The 24,136-nt window shown below is 34.9% G+C and overlaps 1 protein-coding gene and 1 non-coding gene across 6 annotated transcripts in view; one reads left to right on the forward strand and one right to left on the reverse strand.

Moving 5' to 3' along the window:
- The window catches only part of LOC129261976 (peptidyl-glycine alpha-amidating monooxygenase B-like), a 63,685-nt gene extending 40,492 nt beyond the window's left edge, over positions 1 to 23,193 (forward strand). For 2 of the 5 annotated variants that reach the window (XM_064099565.1, XM_064099564.1), the window contains exons 13-20: positions 671 to 784; positions 2,805 to 3,097; positions 3,803 to 4,006; positions 10,013 to 10,125; positions 10,467 to 10,569; positions 14,591 to 14,692; positions 17,173 to 17,393; positions 18,418 to 23,193. In XM_064099565.1, the coding sequence (XP_063955635.1) occupies positions 671 to 784; positions 2,805 to 3,097; positions 3,803 to 4,006; positions 10,013 to 10,125; positions 10,467 to 10,569; positions 14,591 to 14,692; positions 17,173 to 17,393; positions 18,418 to 18,585 (1,318 nt within the window). In that variant the 3' untranslated portion in view covers positions 18,586 to 23,193. Of the gene's footprint in view, positions 1 to 670; positions 785 to 2,804; positions 3,098 to 3,802; positions 4,007 to 10,012; positions 10,126 to 10,466; positions 10,570 to 14,590; positions 14,693 to 15,604; positions 15,841 to 17,172; positions 17,394 to 18,417 lie in introns of all 5 variants that reach the window. The other 3 variants (XM_064099566.1, XM_064099567.1, XR_010293576.1) reach the window with 2 other exon arrangements.
- Positions 6,577 to 6,708, reverse strand: LOC129262625 (U4atac minor spliceosomal RNA). Its single transcript, XR_008584664.2, has one exon. It is a non-coding gene; the product is annotated as a U4atac minor spliceosomal RNA (small nuclear RNA).
- Positions 23,194 to 24,136: the final 943 nt, after the last annotated feature.

The following is a 24,136-nucleotide window of genomic DNA, read 5'->3' on the forward strand; positions in this document are numbered from 1 at the left end:
GTCAAAAAATTTATACATAAGAAATTTAGAAAACAATAAAATACATAAGAAAATAAATGTGGTGTTGAAGGTTTTTTAAAGTACATTTGATCAGATTCGTATAAAGAGACTGTGAACAAAAAAATTGCATTTTAGGGGCATTATTTAGTTAAATAATTATACCAAACTTTGATTTTCCGTATAAATAAGCATAATCAATTGGCAATGAGATTTTTCACAGAATTTGATCGTTTAATTTTGTAGATTATCCATGGGTAACGGGCGTGCCAATTTTCGTCGCGATCAATGGCCGAGATCATATGGGAGGGGGCTGAATCAGCCCCTCCCCAATCTTCTTAGGCGTCAAAATAGCCCAGTCTATTTAGAGTTAAAGTGCTCAGCCGACCAAGGAGTTTCACTCACTTGCGCATGCACGAGGCAGCATATATACTCAGCCGTCAAAAGGAGTTTGTAGAACCCTTTCATTATTTTAATTGCTTTGCTTCAATTTACGGCTGGTACTATTAAAGCCTAAATTGTTTACTGTGAGAGCCAATCACTGCTCATTGTTTAGTGTCCATTACATGTCGAAAAGCTTCAGTATGACCGTTTTTAAGGCTATTTAACAATGAAATAATTACATGATCAGTTGTATAAAGTGTGAAGTCTTATGATTGTTTTGTTATTCTAGTTCATTTCAAGGAGATGTCTTCACTCAGTCTAATCAAGGACCAATAAAAAATAATACAATCATCAAATATGATTCTAGCACAGGCAAAGTACTCAGTCAGTGGGGAGCAAATCAGTAAGTGCTTCACATCTTTTTATACAAGCAACTTATCATATACTCAAAGAAATTGTTTTGAATGAATTCAACATGGTGATTTTCTTTTGTTTCATGGCACCCCCTCCCCCTTCTGAAAAATAAAATTGTTATGTTGCCCTCATGAGCTAAAATTTTATGTTGATTATACAATTTATTTACTGCCATGTGGCACCAGGCCTTAAGCTATGCTTATCTTGGAGCCCTGGCAACTTCTATTTATATACTTTTTCATGTACTTGTACATTTCTATCAGAAATGGATCAATGAATTAATGAAATGAAATCAAATTAAGTAATTTCATGATGATGGCGATTCTACCCTGCAATCGATAATGACTCAAGTGACAAGACTTTTTGTCATCATTGTTCAGAAAGAATCATATCTTATCTTGTCTTTATCACAGAAGCCGATGCATGAATGAAACTTATGAAAGTATCAATTATAATACTGTCTGTAGTCTTAAAGCAAAGACAGGGTTCCTAGCCCATCAGGGAAAATTATCTTACTTTTTTCCAGTCAGGGTTAAATCAGGGAATTTGATTTTAAAAATACCTCAAATCTGGGGAAAATGCCTCAAATGAGGGAAAAATCAGGCAATTTTTATTGGCCCGAAAGTCAAAAGCATGGTAGTCATTCAGACTCTTATATTTTGTTGCAGATAACATCCATTGAATGACTGGTTATGGTGGTACTAATTAGTTTTACATGATTGTTTTATACTTAAAATACATGTAATTCACTGCAACAACTTAGAAAACATGTGGAACTGGGAATGGGTTCGAATAATTTATCAGGGAATTTTTGAAATTCATCAGGGAAAAATCAGGGAATTTTGTTTTCTTGAAAAGCTAGGAACCCTGAAAAAATTCAATTCATACCTCTTGTCTCCACCATCATATACATATAAACCCCTCAAAAAAAGTTTGGAAATCTGAGTTTGGCAATTAATTTCTCCCAACTCCCAATTTTACACAATGCTTATTTGACATCATTTAAAAGATCATTTAATTCTCTTTAAAATGATACCATGCTTGTTATGATCATGCCATCATGAAAAGAGCAGGATCCAAAAGTGTTGGATGAAGTCTGAATTGAAAAGCTGCAAAACGAGCCAAAAAGGTTTGTGAATCTGAGTTTGGCCATTAATTTCTCACTACTCCCAATTTTACACAATGCATATTTGATATTATTCAAAAGATCATTTAATTCTCTTTAAAATTATACCATACTTGTTATAGTCATGCCATCACGACAAGAGCAGGATTCAAAAGTATTGGATGAAGTCTGAATTGAAAAGCTGCAAAACGAGCAGAAATAGTCATGAAGGGTCAATACATTACATGATTCTTTTGTCTGTGTCAATAGAGATGAAAATCCATTCAAATCAAGCCCCTGCTTCTTCATTTTGTATGTTTTGTTGTGGTTTATGTAGTGATGGTTTGTTTGTTTGTTATGTGTTTGCTTGTGCAGAGGTGTGTTTGATTCCATGTTAATGTTGATGTTGATGTAGGTGCATGAAAACAATTAAAAGAAACCGCTGAGAAACTCACTCATCACCACGGAAAAAGAACAGTGACTTTCAATATTGTGTCACTTTGCAACTTTTGAATTTTGACCTTGCCCCACATTTCAAGGCACTGCACCTCCATGTGAACCATAATCATATCATGTAGGGTATCATTTTAAAGAAAATTAAATGATCTATTCATTTATATTTATTACAAATTGGTATTGACTAAAACCAAGGAGGGATTATCGATCAAAGTCGGATTTTCAAACTTTTTTTGAGGAGTTTAGTTGAGTCATTTGATGTCAGCAGTACAGGAGAGGTAGCAATAAAAAGCTGAGGAGATGCTCTTTTGTAATCTAGTTAATATTGAGCAAGAAAATTGAATTAAATAATCTCTTGAATTTCCTCTCTACATTCTGATTATCCTTTTTTGAAAGAAAGACTCTGTAAAGATTTCAAATAATTAATCTTTGTTTTATTTTTTTGTAGATTCTACTTACCTCATGGTTTATCTATTGATCATGAAGACAATATCTGGTTAACAGATGTAGCTATGCACCAAGTTTTCAAGTACCCTCCAGGGGGATCTGAAACACCCCTACTCACGCTAGGTACCAAGCTTGAACCAGGAGATGATAGGCAACATTTCTGCAAGCCATCAGACGTCACAGTTGACCCTAAGACTGGAAACTTCTTTGTTTCTGATGGCTATTGTAATGCCAGGGTTATGAAGTTCTCTCCTGATGGAAAGCTGTTATTACAGTGGGGACACCAGCTTAGGGGTAAGCCTTCCTGCATATGGTTTAATTTCCCTCTTCACATGAAACCTGATTGTCTAACAATTGTTATGTGGCAGTTCACCTATAATACATACCAAATTATTAATCATATGACAGTTAAACCTGTTTAGAAGAACCACCTGTCAATAATGCCACAAGCTGAGCTTCTTTTGAATAATATTCCATTTTCAACCTCCTATTATAAGGACCTTTGCACAAAGACCACCTGCTCATAGTGACCTCTTTTCTTGTCTCCCTTTGGATAGTCTTTGTACACATTTTAGATTGCACATATAAAATAATAATCTGTCAGGAGTTATGCAGTCGAATTCATGGCATTCAGCGTCTACTCTCATGACGTGATTGCAGAATAATTATAAGATCAAATAATGTGAGTCATGACAACATAATAAGATGTATTTTGGAAAAATTTTAAGTTGGAAGCATATAGTATGCATTTTTGAGGAGAAATTTGTCTTACCATATATGAATAAGAATTTTAAAAGATGATGAGCTTTGTTGCATCATATCTGAGCAATGATTTATTGATTGTTTTCTCATGAAAAGTCCATTTTGCATTTAGAAAATTGATTTACCTTATACCTACAAGTACCCATATTATCTACCCAGTACAGCCATGCTTATAACCACGAACATATTTTCATGACTAATAGTCTTAAACAAAGTTTGTTTCCATCATTGAATCAGGTATGCCTGCGGGTCTACCAGTTGGACAATTCAATCTTCCTCATTGTATTACCATGGTAACGGATAAGAATCAGGTTTGTGTGGCAGACAGAGAAGCGGGACGTATTCAGTGTTTTAATGCTGATTCAGGGGATTTCACCAAGCAATTCCATCTCTCTGAGTTTGGTGGCCGTCTGTATGCTGTTACCTATACAAGCGCAAGTGGTAAGTACACTCATACAGAGCCAGTTAGTAATCTTTGAGCATGATTTCACTTGATTTTACATTAAAGTGAGAATAAAGGAAATGGTCCAGTGAATCCATTGTTCTGCTTTTGTTCTGGCCCTGAGTATAGATTCAAGTGTAATTACACTCAAAGATTGCTGACTGCCACTGTATACAGTACTATGTAAATCCAATATAAATTTAATCAAGCTAACAATATACATGGTTTCCTTTAAAATTCGGCTAGCTCATAAAGTGTTAAGTTTGACTTTATACATTCATAATTGAATTCCTGTGTTAAAATGGCTCCTGCATTTATGTGCTTAGAAAATGTGAGATTACTTGAAATATACATTGCACTCTCTGTTTGTGAAGTTATTACCTGTACCGTTGCTAATATAATGGAGCATTAGCATTCCTTCTACCTGATTCCTTCTACTAAATGCATCATTATTTGCCACAACACTTCTTTCTCCCCTACAAATATATATATATATATATATATACACTACTCAAAAAAAGTTAAGGATCACTTTTTAAAACGTACATAAAGATTTTATACAAGGTGTTTTATTTCTGGAAATACCTCAGTACAACTGTCCTAAATGTCCTTAAACACGCTGTAATCAATTTCACGCATGGGTGGTTTCAGTTGTTGCACAATGTCTCTCGCATCACTGCACATCCTGAAAAGTGGGCCCCGAGGGGTATCAGCTACCGACATGAAGTGGTAAAAACGAATGTCTGAGTGTCTTTCAGGCAGTTCAGTAACGAGTGTGACCACCTCCTGCAGCAATAACGGCTTCACAGCGCTGTCTCATGGAGCTGATGAGGCGATTGATGTCTCTGACGTCCAGTGCATCCCATGCAGCCTCCAGAGCCACACCCAGCTGCTGCAGTCCAAGTGGATGGGCTTCGAGCTGCTCGAGACTCCTCCCCATCATGTCCCAGACGTGCTCTATCGGGTTTAAGTCCGGGGACCTCGCTGGCCACTCCATACGCTCAATCCCCTGGCCCTCAAGGAACTCGGTCACCACCCTAGCTCGGTGGGCAAGGGCATTGTCATCCATGAAAATGATGTTTTGTCCCACATTTTCTGCAAATGGCACCACTATAGGTTCAAGGACCTCATCCCTGTACCTCACTCCTGTCATTGCTCCCCCTGGGACCACGTAGAGACGAGTACGGTTGGCGTAGGTGATGCCTCCCCACACCATGACGCTGCCTCCCCCATAACGGTCATGTTCTGCAATACAGGGGTCTGCAAATCTCTCTCCTGGTCGCCTCCAGACTCTCGAACGTCCATCATTGTGGTCAAGGGAAAATCTGCTCTCATCTGTGAACAGAACTCTACGCCATTGCTGTCTGGTCCATCTGACATGCTCCCGGGCCCAGTTGAGACGAATTCTTCTGTGAGCAGGGGTGAGTGGGACACACTGAGCTGGCCGTCTGGCATGCATATTGGCTCTGTGAAGTCGGTTACGGATTGTTTGAGTGGAAACAATCACTCCAGTTGCTGCAGCGAAGTCATTGTTGAGGCGGCGTGCACTGTGAAAGCGGTTGCGGAGGCTGAGATTCGTCAAGTAGCGATCATCTCTAGGGGTTGTCGAAACTGGTCGGCCACTGCGGGGTCTCTCGGAGTATAGCCCTGTCTCTCGGTGTCTTTGATTTGCTCTGCTAATGACACTGTGTGACACGCCCATCATTCTGGCTACTCTTCGCTGACTGAGGCCAGCTTCCAGCATCCCTAGGGCTCTGGCTACATCTGTTTCACTTAGGTGGTGTCTTGGCATTGCTGTTGTAGGCAAGTTGTTGATTGTACAGACTAAAGACGGAAAATGCTTTAGAAGCCACTTTTGTACGGGCACATTGCAATGATGCAAGAGACATGAAAGAACTGCATGTGTGAAATTGATTTCATTGTGTTTGATGGCATCCTGGACAGCTGTATCTTGGCATTGCTGTTGTCAGCAATTTGTTGATTGTAGAGACTAAAGACAGAAAATGCATTTGAATCCACATTTGTACCACTTCACAATGGGCCCACTTTTCAGGATATGCAATAATGCGAGAGACATCATGCAACAACTGAAACCACCCATGTGTGAAATTGTTACAGGGTGTTTGAGGAGATTCAAGACAGCCATATTCGGGTATTTCTAGAAATACAACACCCGGTTTGAAAATTGTATACACACATTAAAAAGTGGTCCTTAACTTTTTTTGAGTAGTGTATATATATATATATATATATATTATAGTAAAATGATGAATAAATGGTTTGATTTAATATCACTTTATTGAAATCACAAAAGTCAATAAAAAACATAATAAATATTAAGATAGGCCCATGTCATGACGCATAACTAAATTTATATATATATATATGTATGTGGTATTGAAGTAAGCAAAAAAGAGGAATGAGTGATAAATAATTCAATAGTGCATTGAATCAAAAAAAGGATTTTAAAATATTGAAATTAGTTGTGAAACATTCCTGACCACATAGTATTGTGCTTTTCTCTTTCATTGTTTCATAAGTTATATTCCCCATCTGGTCTGAATGGGAATTTTCCATAAATTGCACCAAACCTATCAGCCTAAACTGGAGGCGATGACGTATGTGTTGGTAGTTGGTGTTAGCAAAATCATCCTCACTATACGTTCATTGAATGATCATGCTTCCCCAAGATAAGGACTGTCATATGAATATAGAAAGGCAAATTGAGACTATCCAAAATACTGTATTTTGTATCATGGTTAGTAAATTGACAAAGTAAATAAAGTTATATATTTATTGTATCTATGTTATTGTAAACTATTTTATCATGTGATAATATCCAACGATAAAAGTTTCAAAAAGTTAGAAAAAAATAAATATGTGTAAAAATAGAAAACCATTATAAAATGACTTAAAGTTATATTGTGCATAATTAGATGTTCATGAATATTCATAAGATCTGAGAAATACGTTTACTCATTTCAAACATTGAAGTGCCATGCTAGTTTGAATCAAGCTACTAGCACATTAAAATCATGATTTTACATTATGAGATTTGATTAACTGTAAATGAAAATTTCCTTCCTCTAGTCTTATAAAGAAATAAACAATGATTTATGCTAAGAAGGTAAATTTGGGTCATCATACATGTATGATGTATTTTGCTGAATCAAATTCATAACTAAAATCGGTCAAGTGTGTATTACACAACTATCTGTTCATGCTTTGCACTTCTCATTTTCCTCCATTGAATCCAACATAACTGAAATGATGTCCTCATATAGATGAGACAGAATGTGTATAATATTGTATTTGTAATTTTGAATATTCATTAGGGAGTTGTATGCTATGCTAGTCTTATTTACAGACCTGTTTTAGAGAAAGAAAGAAAGAAGAAAATCCATAATTTATTGTTCGAAATAGACATGAATGAAATACTCCAAAAATTTGCTTGCCCAATTGATCGTGGGCCCGGCAGCCGCTGTGCAGCGCCAGATCGACGAGGCTCTATCCCTTTAATCATTGGATGCCAAACAGGGTAGCAGCAACTCCCATCTTTTAACGTCTTTTGGTCTGACGCGGCAGGGATTTTAAATCTCGACCTCCCGGTTGTGAGACGGACGCTCTACCAACTGAGCCAACACACCGGTTGTCAAAAAGAGTCAAGCGAGGTTTCCTAGTATAATTTGCTCATTTTTTATAATGAATGAATTAAAAAAATGTTTTATCGATCAACTTCAAACTGTATGCATTTTGATAAGATTGGGATGTGAGTCCTTTAGGGTTATCAAGGTCAGAGGTCAAAGGTCATACAGGTCATTATACTCCTGAAAGTTCTTTGCTCAAGATTTAAAAAACTCAATAATAATTTTAATAATTATACCTTGCTCATCTATGCAGTTTAGAGAGATGATGATCTGATTAGATTTTGGGGTTCAAGAGGTCAAAGGTCATAGAGGTCATTTACCTGAAAATTAAAATCTGTAGATTGACAGATCGGCTTCAACCTTAACATGTGTGAGCATTGCTCACCTGATCAGATCTGGGGTCACGAGGTACAAGTACATGTACATGTAGGATATAGATAACAACTGATAAATCTATTCATCAAGATGACCTAGGTTGAATATGGCAGATCAGCTTTCCAACTTGGCTCATATTATAGGAGTGACAATGGTTTTATATGATATTATTAGGACTAAAAGCTCAAAGATTATTTAAGTATGTACAGGGTTCATTGACATAATGAATGAAGGTCCATTCAATAGAACATTTGGGCTACAGGTATGTATTTGAGTATGTAAAGGCCACCGCACACCTTACGACCCAACTGGTCTACGACTGGCTTGCGACTGAGTGAGTAGAGATAAATTGCAAGGTAGTCATAAGCCTCGACTCTGCACGCCTTGCGATCTGACTACCATGCTGTCTGCAACTCATGCATGCGCTTTTGCCTTTTGCCATAGCAACTGAGAAAATGCGCTTACTTCTGCGTATGCGTGTTGTTTATCATACATGTATACGCATCGTGCAACTCTGCTGTCTGATTGGCTGGAAGTTGGATTGAGCTTGCGATCCAGTCATAAGGATTCGACATGTCAAATCCTCACGATTTTCCTCGCGACTTGTTTCTGACAGAACTGCGACTCTCAAGCTGACAAGAGCTGTGACGTCACATCTCCCCTCACTCAGTCGCAAGCCAGTCGTAGACCAGTCGGGTCGTAAGGTGTGCGGTGGCCTTACGCCTACATCATGAGATAATGTTGATTACATGTATATAATTTCATTTTGGTAACTGTTTTTATGTTGGACTGCTCTGCCCGAGCCAGTAATGTGGGCATGTCCTGGGTACCCTAACACAAATGTTAGCGATTAATTGTACGCTTGATTTTCATGATTGATTTGTAGTCAATGGAATCAATCGTCGAAAAATGTTCTACGATCATTGCTAAGCTTTGTGTTAAGGCCCCCTGGACTATCTTTTGAATAAGCCTCATTCACTGTATAACATGAATCTGTATCCCCTGTTCTTTATTGGTATTTTATATTCAATAGAATGATATGCAAAGCAAATTATTATATTCTGGGATCATTGGGGTCAAATATCATGGATCATGTGATTAAATGACCTCGGTCCAGTAACACAAAGGTAATCGTACGCTTGATTTCTATGATTGGTTGTACATTGTAGCCAATGGAATCAATCATAGAAAAATGTTCTACTATCATTGCTAAGCTTTGTGTTACGGGCCACTGTTCTTGCAATTACGTAAAAGAACCCAATGACCAATCTTTATTCTACAATCTACCCTAAAAGATGCTTGTTTCAATTAAACCCCTATACTCAGGGGTTGGGGGACGTAATTCCACCTCGACACTTTTTGTGATAAGCCTCACGCAACTCTTGAGACCAAATTTGCTATGCTCGGGTATGTGGTTACGAAATTACACAACATTGTGCATGTCAGACTAACTTATGATTTCATGTATAAAGTCAATTTCAAATAATTTTTCAGGTGAAATTCATAAATAAGTGATAATTATTTTTTTTACTTTTATTGACAACTGTTGTGTAATTTGATGCTGTTTGACAATTTATTGCCGAAAATCTTTTCAAAATAATCTCTTTTTTAATACTGTCGCCAACAAATTTTGTCAATAAAAATAAAACCCAAACCAACGAAATACAAATAAAACATAAATACATAAGAAATTGATATTGGTACAGAAATTTGTTCCATTTGCAATTATTAGGTATGCTATTTTCACAAAAAATTATTCTACATGTATGAGTCGTATCAATGAATTAGAGTAAAAAGTGTAATTTCATGAATAGATTAGAATAAATCATGAAATAAAGTATATGAATTTGTGAAATTTACCTGTACAACCACATAGATTACATCATTTTCTACCATTGTGCACATTTTTGTCACAATCCGCAAATATTGATTGTCTTTTTTTGAATGACTAACTAATGTATATTTTCTAAATATCCTTTCAAGGTGGATTACTATATGCAGTGAATGGTCCCTCTAATGGTCTGAAACCTGTCAAAGGATTTGCTCTCAATTATACAAGTACCGAGATATTACGCATGTGGGAACCACATAGTCAGGTAGTTCTATTACAGATAACCTTTTCAATTTTTATTATAAATTATTTATGTCAAAGAAAATATAATGAAATAGTAATTTCTATTCATATGAGAATTATAATCATATGAAATCATATGATTGATAGAATTTGGAAATCTCTTTAGGACTCTCTTTAAATATGTCCAGTTGTGGCTCATATTGGTTTCATAAAATACATACACATTTCAAGTTTAAGGACAATCGTTTCATCAATCACCACCACCTCCCACCCAAGATATTCATTTTAATGTTTTATAAATCACTTGCAATTACTTAACATTATCATGTAAAGAATTTCTTTTCCCTCCAACTTTATTTCTAGAACTTTGAAAAACCACATGATATTGCCTGCACACCAGATGGCAAACTTGTTTATGTGGCTGAAATTGGTCCAAATAAGGTCTGGAAATTCACAACTAATGCAGGTAAGAAGTATTGTTTTATTATTATTTAATGTACACAGGTAAAGTCCCCCCCCCCCCCTTCCCTTAACAAAATTGTTTTGGTTAGATTTTCAGATAATAACCTTCTATATTCTTGCTATTTAGAAATTGCATAGGCGGGGGGTGTCATATTTTTTGACAAACTGCTATTTATCAACATTAAACTTGGCTTGCACATTTTTATGGGATGCCTCATATTTAATCAATATTTGACTGAATGAAATTGCTGGTGAGTATAAGATCAGACAGAATATTTTATTATCTTTACACTGTAAACTAAGAATGGTAACATTGTGACAATACGAATTGAATAATATATATGGGATATATGGTAATTCCCTTTGTGGTTGCATGAGTCAGTCGTCATGCCTTTATAACTCTTTCCTTTTTCTTATTGTTCATGGCCTTTATTCTTAACTCTTGGTCGATTTAAACTCTTGTCTAAAGTTGTGGTTTAACTATGGATAACCAATTGTGACAAATCACTAACAGTGCATGTCTTATTTGTCAGCTCAGTTGTCACTTGGAACATTCATGACTCTCTTAGAATAGTTTACTGAATTAATTCTCATTGCCATCGTAGCATGATGAAAGAGTACAGTGAACAGAGGAATCGTACTACATGTATGTGCAAAAAAATTTGACATTTTCAGCCTCCCTTAATTTTAGCACTGAGTTGGACGACGGTCTAAGTTAAACCGGAATTCAGAATACTAGCCATTTTATTTATTGAGTTTTATTCCAAAAGGAGCTAAATTCACTTTTGGAGTTTTTGTCTCACCTGCATAGAAGAGTGAGACTATAGGCCCCGCTTTTCCGACGGCGGCGGCGGCATCAACACCAAATCTTAACCGAAGGTTAAGTTTTTGAAATGACAGCATAACTTAGAAAGTATATGGACCTAGTTCATGAAACTTGGCCATAAGGTTAATCAAGTATTACTGAACATCCTGCCTGAGTTTCATGTCACATGACCAAGGCCAAAGGTCATTTAGGGTCAATGAACTTAGACCATGTTGGGGGAATCAACATCAAAATCTTAACCTAAGGTTTTTAACCTAAGGTTAAGTTTTTGAAATGTCATCATAACTTAGAAAATATATGGACCTAGTTCATGAAACTTGGACATAAGGTTAATCAAGTATCACTAAACATCCTGCCTGAGTTTCACGTCACATGACCAAGGTCAAAGGTCATTTACAGTCAATGAACTTTGGCCGAATTGGGGGTATCTGTTGAATTACCATCATAACTTTAAAAGTATATTGGTCTAGTTCATAAAACTTGGACATAAGAGTAATCAAGTATCACTGAAAATCCTGTGCACATTTCGGGTCACATGACCAAGGTCAAAGGTCAATGAACTTTGGCCATAATGAGGGTATCTGTTGAATTACCATCATAACTTTGAAAGTTTATGGATCTGACTCATGAAACTTGGACATAAGAGTAATCAAGTATCACTGAACATCCTGTGCGAGTTTTAGGTCACATTTTCAAGGTCAAAGGTCATGTAAGGTCAATGAACTTTGGCCATGTTGGGGGTATTTGTTGAATTACATGTACCATCATATCTCTGTAAGTGTATTGGTCTAGTTCATAAAATGTGGACATAAGAGTAACCAAGTATCACTGAACATCTTGTGCGAGTTATAGTAGTTTTCAAAGTCAGCACTGCTGCTATATTGAATCGCGTGATGCAGGTGAGGCCGCCAGAGGCATTCCACTTGTTATGTAAATCAATGCTCTTTAGTTCACCACTTTCTTCACTGCTATTTTATTTTGATGTACATGTATGATAGTGCTATCATTCTAGATTAATTAAATCATGTTTTTAAAAGTCTGGCATTCAACATAAATGATTAAGATTTTTGTTTTTCTATTTTTAATGGATTTAGCTCCTTGTGGAATAAAACTTTAGTTCCTTGTGGAATAAAACTTTAGTTGAATGCCAATTTTTTGCCAATTTATACATGTTTAACACTGGAAATTGAACAGGAAACACATAAATATCATTAGCAGAGTATATTTTATATCATTTCTGATATTTATCTATTGAAAACTTTGGAAAGAAAAAAAGTGATATATTTTCATATTTTCTACGGACAGGGACTTTTTTGATGTTTTATACCAAACACAGCTCAGTCCAAAAAATATTCTTGAAAATAGTAAAATTCTGTCATTTTCATCAAAATATGCAGTGGTGGTGTGAGCTTGTATCCACAACATGTACCTAGTAATTTGAATGCATAAAGTTATGAAAAAGTAGTAAAATTAACCAATGAATTATCTTTGATCTCTCCATTGAATAATAGGATTATTGGTCTTATATTACCAACATCTCTCTTTTTTATAATCTCCCCCCCCCCCCCATTGTCTTCCTCTTTTTTTTCTTGCTTTTTTCCTCTACTTGCAAAATTGTAAGGGGGTGGGGACACTTCCCCTGTGTAGTGCAGGCTCTTCCAATAGCAGATTCAGAAGATAGGTTTTGTCATGGTGCTGCCCAGATATGGAAGATCTTTTTTCATACTTGACCCACATCTACCTTCTCCTTCTCAGTTTAAACTCAGTGGCCTGTATTCTGAAGTCAGGATTAACCCTCAATCTCCCGGGGTATTTTGATTCTTGTCATTCCCGGGGGGGGGGGGGGGGGGAGCCATTATGGCCCCCCCTTAAGATCTCAGCCGTGGATTGCGCGATCACAACGAAAATTTGCACGATGGTAGAGAATGACGTAATCTACGCAGTTGCATTGGTAAATTTCACTGAATTCATATATTTTTATTTTATATGAATTAATTATGCTAATTTATTCATGAAATCATACTTTTTGCTCTGATTCACTAAATAAAGCTCCTAGAATGTTTTTTTTTGGTGAAAATATTCTTTATAGCATTCCTAACAATTGTGAACGAAAAAAATTCTGGTACCAAGACCGATTTCTTATGTATTTTATAGTTTTTTAAATTTCTTATGTATTTCTTTGTTTTTTTACTTTTTTTTTTTATTATTTTTTCGATGGAAATCGTTCCAGACTTAATTCTGATCATAAACAAGGCAAAATTAATTAAGTTTAATCATTAAAAGTAGAAATAATGATACATTTAAGAATTTTGGCCAAATACACAATTTCCATTGGATTTGTACATGAAATCACGTTTATGAGCAATTTTGGGTCTGACATGCTCTTACATATTGTTGCGTAATGTCGTAACCGCGTACCCGGGCGTCACAAATTTGGTCTCAAAATTTGCGCGAGATTTGAAAGTAAAAAGTCAGTGAGCGGCGAGGTCAAAACATTTTGCGCAGCAGATATATCGAGAAAATTGTCGAGGGGGGGGGCCATAATGGCCCCCCCCCCCCCCGGGAGAATTAGGGTTAAATTAAACCCTGGTTTAAAGTTGTGGTTTAACTAAGGAGAGCCAATTGGGGCCCAAATTCCTAATAGTACACATCCTATTCATTAACACATTTGACACATACATTATTCATAATTGTCTATTGAAGTATTCTGAAGTATTTTTTTCATTATGAAAGCAACAGGAAACAAAATAGTAAACGTAAGAGATATACAACATGAACAGAATTTTTTAATTTTTGGCTCCCCACAATTTTAGCACAGAGTTAGACCGTGGTCTATTAAGTTAAACCCGACTTCAGAATACGGGCCAGTATGTAGTAGGGCAATGTTAAAACATCAAGTTAATGCCATTCAAGCAGGAATCTTGCTCCATCAGAATAGCAATCAATCACTCTTAACATGGGATCAGGAACGTACTTTCCTTCCAATCACATTCAATCAATCTTCAGACTCAACCTTGTAATTTGTTTTGCTGTAAATTGTAAGCCTGCTGTAAATCAAATATAAAATTTTCTGAATTACTAATTTCAGCTGCATCCATATATTATTTCTGCATGATAAAGGAATGATTTATGTATTGGCATGTTTGTTCTTTGTTAATTGTGGTCTTTCTTTGTCTCTGTCTTTGCTTGGTTTCGTTAGAGGTTTTATCGTTTAGTGTGAATTCATCTGAAACTGTGTTGTCAACAAATGAAACAGATACTGCCACTGTTACTGAGGCAGGTCATATGCGTAATAACACAGGTGAGATGCTAGATTTCTTGTCTTAAATACTTTCATGTCTTTCCTGTCCTACAATAGACAAGGAAACAAGTGACATAGGCATTATATATTGAAAAGCAAAATGCCTATTTTGCATCGGTTACATTGCTATCAATGTAATAACATAGAATCCTACCAAATACCTCCTAACAGGATGAGTGCTGGGAATGCTGCAGTTACATTTCCTCCTACAGTGGCTATACAGTCAGATGAAAACAGCCATTTTTTTTTTCATTTTTATTCAAACCATCTCTATGTAACTGGTACAAAATATGTTAAAACAGCTGTTTTCGACTCATTGTATGGCTGCCATAGGGGAAATGTGACTGCGCCATTACTATCATACAAATTAAAAGCACTGGCATGAGTATGTTTGTATAATACTCTAGGGTATTAACAAAATAAAGACCAATGTGGAGCACTTTGAATAACTTTGTGAATACCCAAGATGCCCACATCACCTCTAACATCAAAATTTCAAAAATGTGCATTATTTGTTTCATAAAATGGGTTGGCAGTATGAATTTGAAGTGGATTTTTTTTCAAACCCTTCAAAACTTGTTTACACAGATGAAGAGACCACATGTATTGGTTTTCTATTAGTACATCACAATTGTATCATTCAGCACAAGAAAGAGTCATCAGTCTTTTATAAAGTCATTCGTAATTTGCAAAGAGCTTTATCAAACACCCACTAGGGTCCAGTAACACAAAGATTAGCAATTAATTGCTAATTTGAAAGAACAATTCTGATTGGTTCCTAGTCAGTCTACCGAGCAATATGATCATTGATCTCACATTTTATAAATTAAAATATATATACAGTAGTTAGTCATTATTGCATGATCATCTTCTCAATAGATATTTGTATCATTTTGTTGTCTTGCCCACCAGAGAGATGAAGGCGAGACTTAAGGATCCAAATGTCTGTCCGTCACAAACCTTATGACACCTAACTCCGCAATTTCAAGTCACTTTTCAACCAAACTTGGATGGTAGATGTACTTAGGGGGCCTGCATGTTATGCTGCAGTCAGAGGTCACATGGGAAGGTCAAAGGTCATAGGTCATTTGCAGGTCAACGTTAAAGTTTACATGAAAGACTCTCTTATGACACCTAACTCCGCAAACGTAAGTCACTTTTCAACCAAACTTGGATGGTAGATGGACTTTGGGGACCTGCATGCTATTGCGTTTGGAGGTCACATGGTATGGTCAAAGTTCATTTTGAGCTTAACATTCAAGTTTACGTGCAAGACTCTTATGACAAGTGTTATTCCATCCCAGTCATGTCACAATGAAGTTTCGATACAATTCTGTTGCGTGCCCTCACAAATCACAATTATTTTCATAAGTGGGCGAGACACAAAATCGCTTTTGCCTTGTTTTATTGAATGTTTTCCCCAGATTGACCTAGCTACATGTTAATTGTGTTACAATACATGTAAAATGTATCTGCATGTAATGCTGTTTTCATACTGAAGGCGAAGTGGAGTTACTCCAGATTGAGTTGATACGCTTGTACTGTGGACCGACATTACACCCCCTTTCAAACTTGCAAGCTCCGCAGGTGTGTATTGGCAGTCGTTTCCGTCAAGTTCCACCATATGTGGTGTGCGGAATCTCCCCCATGCGGAAATGAATGAAGTTACGCGCGAGATAGGCGATACTGCACTTCTAACTCTTTTTGTAACCCTCTTCTCAAAGTGGGTTGAGTTCGCTACTATGAATCCGGATCAAAATAATCCTAGAATTTTCATACTGCCCTCCAAAGCTGAGTAACTCCTTCTGGACTCGGGAGTAACTCCACTCTGGCTGTCAGTATGAAAGTGGTATAATTTAGTCAGTGCTCTGTTTTTCTAATATAAAACTTGTAAAGTGTCTTTTTTTTTCCCAACTTCCCCTAAATTTTGACAAAAGCTGAAAACAATACTAACATTGTTATTGATCACAAGCTTTAATGAAACAGGTTTAACTGCTTTATCTCAGAACATTTTTTTGTTATATTTGAAAAAGAGAAATGAACTGGTTATTTTGACCCTGCTATTTTGTTAAATTGTTATATATGCCATTACATGCGGATTTAATACATTATTTATTTAAAGCAAGTTCACCTTTTTTTTCTATGAAAGCTTTCAACATTGTTATTGTATACAAAATAATTTGTTCTATGTGGTCTTCCAATCCTCTGATAAGGTTTCAAGTTTATTTGGATAGCGAAGAAAAATTGTGTTTATCAGAAGCCACTAATGAACTTAGTATGAACCAAACCATGGACACCCTCCTGCCTGACAAACAAGATTGGGAATGTACATTTTCGATCACCTTAATGCCAGTCAAGCAACAAACTGACACTCAATTATTCACTGTTTTATCAATCAGTAACAGGATATATAAAGATGGTCCAGTGGTTACGTACATGAGTGAAGAATTCAATATATAATATTTAATCTTTTCTCTCAGGTAATAGTACCACATATCAACCAGTAACAGGAGATGGGCAGTTGATGAATGAAAGTGTTGATACAAGAGTGAATGGATTGAGCAGTGATGCCAGGCTAGGTACAACCACTATCATAGTGGCTGTACTAGCTGTACCCATCCTACTCATGCTTCTTGTTGCTGTGGCAATAAGGTTACATGCTCAAGGGCACTTCAGGCTCAAGAAAAGACGGAATTATAAGGTATATATACGTAATATAGCCTACACTACAAACCTATATCAGACAGGTTTAGAGTTATAAGGTATTTCATATAACCTCCACTATAAACCTATATCAGACAGGTTTAGAGTTATAAGGTATTTCATATAACCTCCACTATAAACCTATATCAGACAGGTTTAGAATTGCAAGGTACATGTATGTTATGTAGCTACTGTTGCTTATCTCGTACAGGTTTAGAATTGGTTTCGGTATAATGTGAAAGAAGAAATTTCTGTATATCCCAATGCTACCACCCCCCCCCCCCCCCACCTTGTATTAGCCCATCTGTCAATGTACTCCAGAATCGGTTTTGTCTATGATATTTTTGACAAAATTGTTCTGTAGAGATGAAAAATATTTTTAACAAGTAATCTGGAGGCAACTTATTCCAAGTTCATTTTTATTATTTTGTGAAACTGGGTTTATAAAGCCTGTTCTATAGTTAAAGTGAAATCCATGTCATTTTCACCAAATATTACACAGAGTTGCTTTGGAATCCATAGAAGCCAAATATGCAACTCAGAATAATGTACACGTAGGTTCATGTGCTCATTTTTTCTATTGACCATTTAAGTTTGCCAAGATGAAAGTCTGGTAAAATGGCGGAATGAAGAGATTTGGCCCTCCGTTAGACCTCATGGGATCACAACGTTGATTTTACTTTGAAAACACATGCAAAATTTCATGAGATTCTCAATTTTTAGTTCAGAAGATTTGGAGAGCAATTACACTACTCCTTGTGTAATAGCAAGCAGAGCTCTCATGTTGAAAAATGATGCTAAAAATTGTTAAAGCATTCCTTAAGTTTTGAAATATCCATCAAAATTTTGAAAAGTACAAATCCATGTCGTTTTCGATAAAAAATGTGTGAAGTTGTAGAGGCAGGTATACATCCGAGGTAGACACATTAAAAATTGGGGTTAATAATAAACAAACTATCAGAACATAGTAAATCTTGCCATAGATTTGTAAGAAGTGTGAATTATTTTGCTTCTTGTTTTAGGTGTCAGCAGGAGATAAATTCAGTCTTGGTAGCTTACTTCATAAGAGGAATGGTTTCAGTCAAGTAGCTACTGAAGATAGCGATCCTGATGCAGCACAATGGAGTGAAGAATCTGATATTGAGGAATACAGCATTCTAAACAACACAAAGAGAACACAAAACCTGTAACGAACTAACCCTCTCATCAACAACTATGATTTTATTCCATTGCCAGTATCTATCACAAGGTTTGATTCCATTTCTTAACCAAGATAATTATCCTCATAACCATTTTTTTTTTTGCAGAATTCTTTTACAGATTATCTTTTAATAAAAAAACATTATATATAAATGAAGTTATGTTAAATAAGAATTTCCTGAAAGAATGGGGGTGGAATGTAACCAACTGCTGAAATATTAAAACATATTTTTCAAATTGATATTCATAAGAAAATGTTAAGTTAATTTAAGAGCGTGCATTTAAACAATGATTTTGTTAGGCTTAACTTCTCAGCTTATTGAAAAATGATAAAGGATAAATTTATCACTATGTCACATAGCATTTATAGTACAATTCGAGTATTTAAAGGGAATAATTTTTAGAACAGTACTGCATGAGATTAGAAATTGCTGTGCACATAAAATTAAATGAGTTTCAAGGAAATGATAGATAAAGAGAGAGGAGGGTGCTATTTCATTTGATAAATGTAATTTAGGACCAACATACAGAGCTTTCTCAAAATTCCCTATTTTATACATTTCTTCATCATTCCATAGTTACGCTGAACAAATAATCTCAAATTTACAGTATTATCAAAGGAATATTACTATTGCATGGAATTATTCCCAAAATAGCACCCTCTTCATTTTTACTATCTACATTTGTCTTTATTCACAAATCTTTGACCTTCTGCTAAAATACCAGTACTAGAATTGTTATTTTTTGTCATTTATAAACTGTATTTAATATGATGCTTAGAACTGCTTGAATCCCCTCTCTCTTTTCACCATACAGGTACTAAAGCAATTAAGCTGATAATCTTCTCACTGACTTAGTTCCCCCCCCCCCCCATCTCACAGGCTGCAAAAAAAATTTTTGCGACTATTGACGGTTCTGAAATGTTTGGAACCTATATTACTCAAAAGTGTGAATTTGTTATTTTGTTCATAAATCCAATACAAATTGAGTTTTTATCCAAAATTCATAAATAAATCCTTATTTCTACCCTTGCTGATTAAAGTGATTGGTTAACATTGGTTTGACTTAAAAAAAATCAGAGCTAGAAGGTCACACTTGTCACCTGTGTCTGTGATATGTTACAAAAATGAAGCCCAGAAAAAGTTGCGTTCGAAAATAATTATTTAGTGCTTCAAAAATTGAAATATAAAGTGACCGAAAACACCATCTTAATTTCATCCCATACACTTATGTGTACTAATAGACGCCTATTTACAAAATCGGGGTTTGCCTTGTAGTTTTAGCTTTTCATTCTCAATAATGGTTCTTTTCAGGGTTTATTAGTTCTAATACATGCACTTGTACACATGTTTCATCTTGGTTTGAGAATTTTTTAAATCGGCTGCTCACAAAGTTAAACATGTATATAATTTTTTTTTTTATAATAGGAATAAAACTTGCTGAAATTTCCTTTAAGAAAAAATAATAAGTAAAAAACAAAAACAAACAAAAGAAATACATAAGATTTTGTTTTGATGGTATACATAAACATTGTGAAACTATTTTATTTTATTACATTCGGTCACATTTTTGAAAAATAAATTAGTTAATTAGAGCAAACTTTTGATTTTGTCAATAATTTAAGCTTAATTAGTTATCAGATTTTGGGGAGAATCACATAATTCAGTATTTTAGGCTTTCAAAAAGCTCAGTCTATTTAGGGATTAAGATGGAATGATGGAGCTTCTTTGAGTTAAATTCCATTTTAATGTCTCATTTTTTACATCACAGTATTCAGCTATTCATGCAATGATTTATGCCATTACCAAGAGCTAAACAATCAATATGCAGTGTTTATTTATTTATTTTTTTTTTTTTTGGGGGGGGGTTACTGTGGTATGCATTGTAGTACATTGCCATTATTTATCTACGTGGTCAGCCTGAGACAATCGTCTTCACAATGTGCAGTATATTGCATAAAAAAATGAGGTTATTAGTTATTTTGACTAAGAAAAAGAGTATATGAATTGTGAGCTGAAAAAAGACTAGGTAAATTGGTCCATTGGAAATTACAAAGAGTGTATCCTCTTACTTATTTGAATCATAGTGAAGAAAACTTGACATGTAAAATGGTGGTTTTTGTTTTATTAAAATGTGGATTTAGTAACTGGATTATGATTAAATTTGAGTCATTCCCACTAACAGTTTTTTATTAAGATAGTTTCAGGTTACTTGTCAGTCACTTGAAACCATTGTATATCATTTCTATTGTATTTTAAAGACATTCAAAGCAATTAATGTAAATACTTTTGATGATGCATTGCATAATTTAATCTTTCTTATTAATTTTCTTTCATGAGAATTCTAGCTGGCAGATCAGTTCAATTGAATACTTGTAGCATATTAAATCAAATCAAGTAAACAATTTTGTTGAAATTACATGTATAATATGTGAAATGAATACAGCTCTTTAAATTTTGCATTGTTTTATAAAATTGTGATAAGTTCACTATTTTTTCCTTTGTATTGTGTCATACATGTACAATATATCATACATTTCATTGCAAATATATGATGAATTTTTCTATAGTATGATTAAAATCAACTCGTATGTTAAGAAAGATTTACCCTCAATATTTTTTTCTGGAGTTTCATTCTTAATTCAATGCAAGTTCAAGAAAATGTATCTTTTATTTATGTTCAATTGTGCGAATGATCTGTCTTATTTCAGTTTGGAAATGGGTTGGATTGTAAATATAATGTACAGGATTTGAAGAAGAAGAAAAAGAAACACAATTATAAATATTTTTGTCAATGAAGCGTCTTTAAAATGGATGTTTGGTGTTTTTGTCTCCTGCTATTGCAATTGAAGTTAGATGCTGTAACTATACTGCATTGTATTTGATTAGTTCTTCATTGATTTGATGGATACTATTGTCAATCCACCCAAATATCTAGACTGGTGTTTAACTTATAATGTGATAAATATATATTTTTGTACTAGATCTTGTTTCACAGTAGACGTGCTAAGATGCCCTTAGCAGAGAAGATATATTGTGTTTACATTTATTTCTTTAGAATGAATCATATTTATTTATTCACAAGTATAGTTTACTTAACTGCCATTGTTGACTGAATGCATTTATGCCTATTTTAACTTATTTTCTTGGTATTTTTTTCTTGAAGCATGTTTTGTATTTAAATTAAAGTTTTCTTCATGCTGACTATTTTTCTGCAAGCTTTGCTCGAATTTCCTATCCAAAAGACACTTGATATAGCATCTTTTCCTTTTGGTTACATAGCACTGCACATACTACTTCATGTTTGGGTCACTAAAACAATAATTCAACACCTCAGAATGATCAGCTTGGATGATCAAATTTCTTATACTATAGCGTATTTTTTTGTTAATTTACACAATACAATTTGTTGTTGTATGATGCACATTTTGATTTACAACTCAGTTAAATAGGTTTGAGAAGGGAGGTGGCATTCACTAAGTCATATTTTAAAGTTAGGCCCGTTGCAACCTAAACTATTCATTGCGATCAGAATTTTTTTTTTAATGTAATAACACCTTATATGAACATTCCAACCCCTAAAATCTTAGTAATCAGAATTCATAATAGAGGTGGGACTATTGAAATTGAAATTAAGTCTTGTTCGAGCCTCTTTGTAGGAATAAAAGCAAGTTCAATTCCAAATTGTAATGATTTTACTATTCCTAACATTATGCTGAACTTCTAAAATAATTTTACATATCAGAACGGTCAAATTTAAAGCAAAATCTGATTTATTAAGTATCCTGTTCTATTGGATCATGCAGTGTTGGTTGGGTTTTCAAGAGATTATGATTGTGTAGCACAGACATCTAAATATGTTTTCTGATGTGAATAAAATCACACTTTTTATTGAATTACAATTGAATTTAAGATTCTGTTTCCTATACAAGGTTAGAGGATTGTAATTCTGTGTTGTCAAATTATCCAATATGAATCGAGTATTTGTATTTATTCCATGCAAATATTTATTATTCCACCAAGTTGTAATATCTAGAGTTTTGGCCAAACACGTCTTCTTATTAAATGCAATATATCCTTCTCTCAGGTATAATGATGTCCTTTAAAACATGTTAAGTTAAATTATTACTGTATGAGGACAGTTTAAAGGCTGATATTGACAGAATTTACTCAGTTCAAATATGCAAAATATTGAATCTCATAGTCCTGTTATTGTAATACACATTTCTTATAAATCAGTGCAGTATTCCTGGCAAATTGAATAAAAATGACAAGGTAACCAATGGAAGAATAGTGACAAATAATGAATTTTAGGAATTAATCAAGTTTTGGAATTTTTAAGGAGAGATTAGACTGAGTGTATTATGCAAATGTATTTATTTCAATATAGAATATTTTGTGCTTATTTGTATATCTTGGTTTACCCTTGCCATGCTGTGAACATTGGTGTTATTGTTTGTAATGCTTAAATTGGTGTCTATGCTTGTATGTGCTGCTTTTGTAACAGTTCTATTATTTGGGTATGGGATTATTATAGATTTGGAGGATTATGTAAACTACACAGAATATATGGGAAGATGATTGTCTTCAGTCAAAGGATATGTTACAGGTTCTTTGTCATTATCGGTTGTTGTGTTTTATGTGTACATGACTGTGTAATAAATGAAGTGACTGATAGAGAGAGGGGAAAATTCTAAGCGAGAGAGACACACACACTTTACAGTGATGTACCCCAAATTAACACACCCTCATTATCTATTTAATTGGGAAATTGCCAACGTGGCTAAATGCGTTTTTCCACTTTTGGTGAAGTCAGAAAATTTATATTATTTTCTTATAAGATATCAAGCCTATTACAAATCGACCCGAAATTATTATTGTTTTTATTTATTTTTAAGGTAGGGGTGAAACTATTTTGTTTTCTTTTTAATTCATTGTTTGGTGAGCATTTCTATTTCTAAGTATACATAAAACAAATAATTAATCATTAAAAAATACAAGAGAAGTCCATGTAAAAGAAGGGGGGTGGTTGTTCGCGTGGATCAAATCTTATTGACACTGACGGCCATATGCGCCGATTCGTGATTTTTTTTTGTCCATTTATGGGGATGAGACGATCCTCTCTCCTAGGCTCCTGTACACAATTAAGAAATCGAGGTACCCCCCCCCCCCCGATCGTCGCCAATCCATTCGGTACACTAACAAATAAAATAATCGGAAGTCAACGGATTAATATCCTTCAGAAAAATATGTAATAAGTGTGTGTTGGTATAGCTTCTCTAGTAATACCATCCACAGTTAAGATAGGAATCGATGGAATTTGTTTGGCATTAGGGTGAAAACTCTGAGAAAGAAAAAAAAACTTTCATGTCGACTGGTCGATGGCATTAGCTTGTATCAATCAAGAAACGAAAATATCATTCAAAACCTTTCCTTTTGCATCTTTCCACCGTAATGGCATGGAGCTATAGCTCCATGGTAATGGTCTATCAAATTCATCCAACATATGCGACACTTTTCCCAACCCCTTGTCTTTAAAAGT

Source organism: Lytechinus pictus, chromosome 5 (genome assembly GCF_037042905.1).
Source record: "Lytechinus pictus isolate F3 Inbred chromosome 5, Lp3.0, whole genome shotgun sequence".
Classification (NCBI taxonomy): Eukaryota; Metazoa; Echinodermata; class Echinoidea; order Temnopleuroida; family Toxopneustidae; genus Lytechinus; species Lytechinus pictus.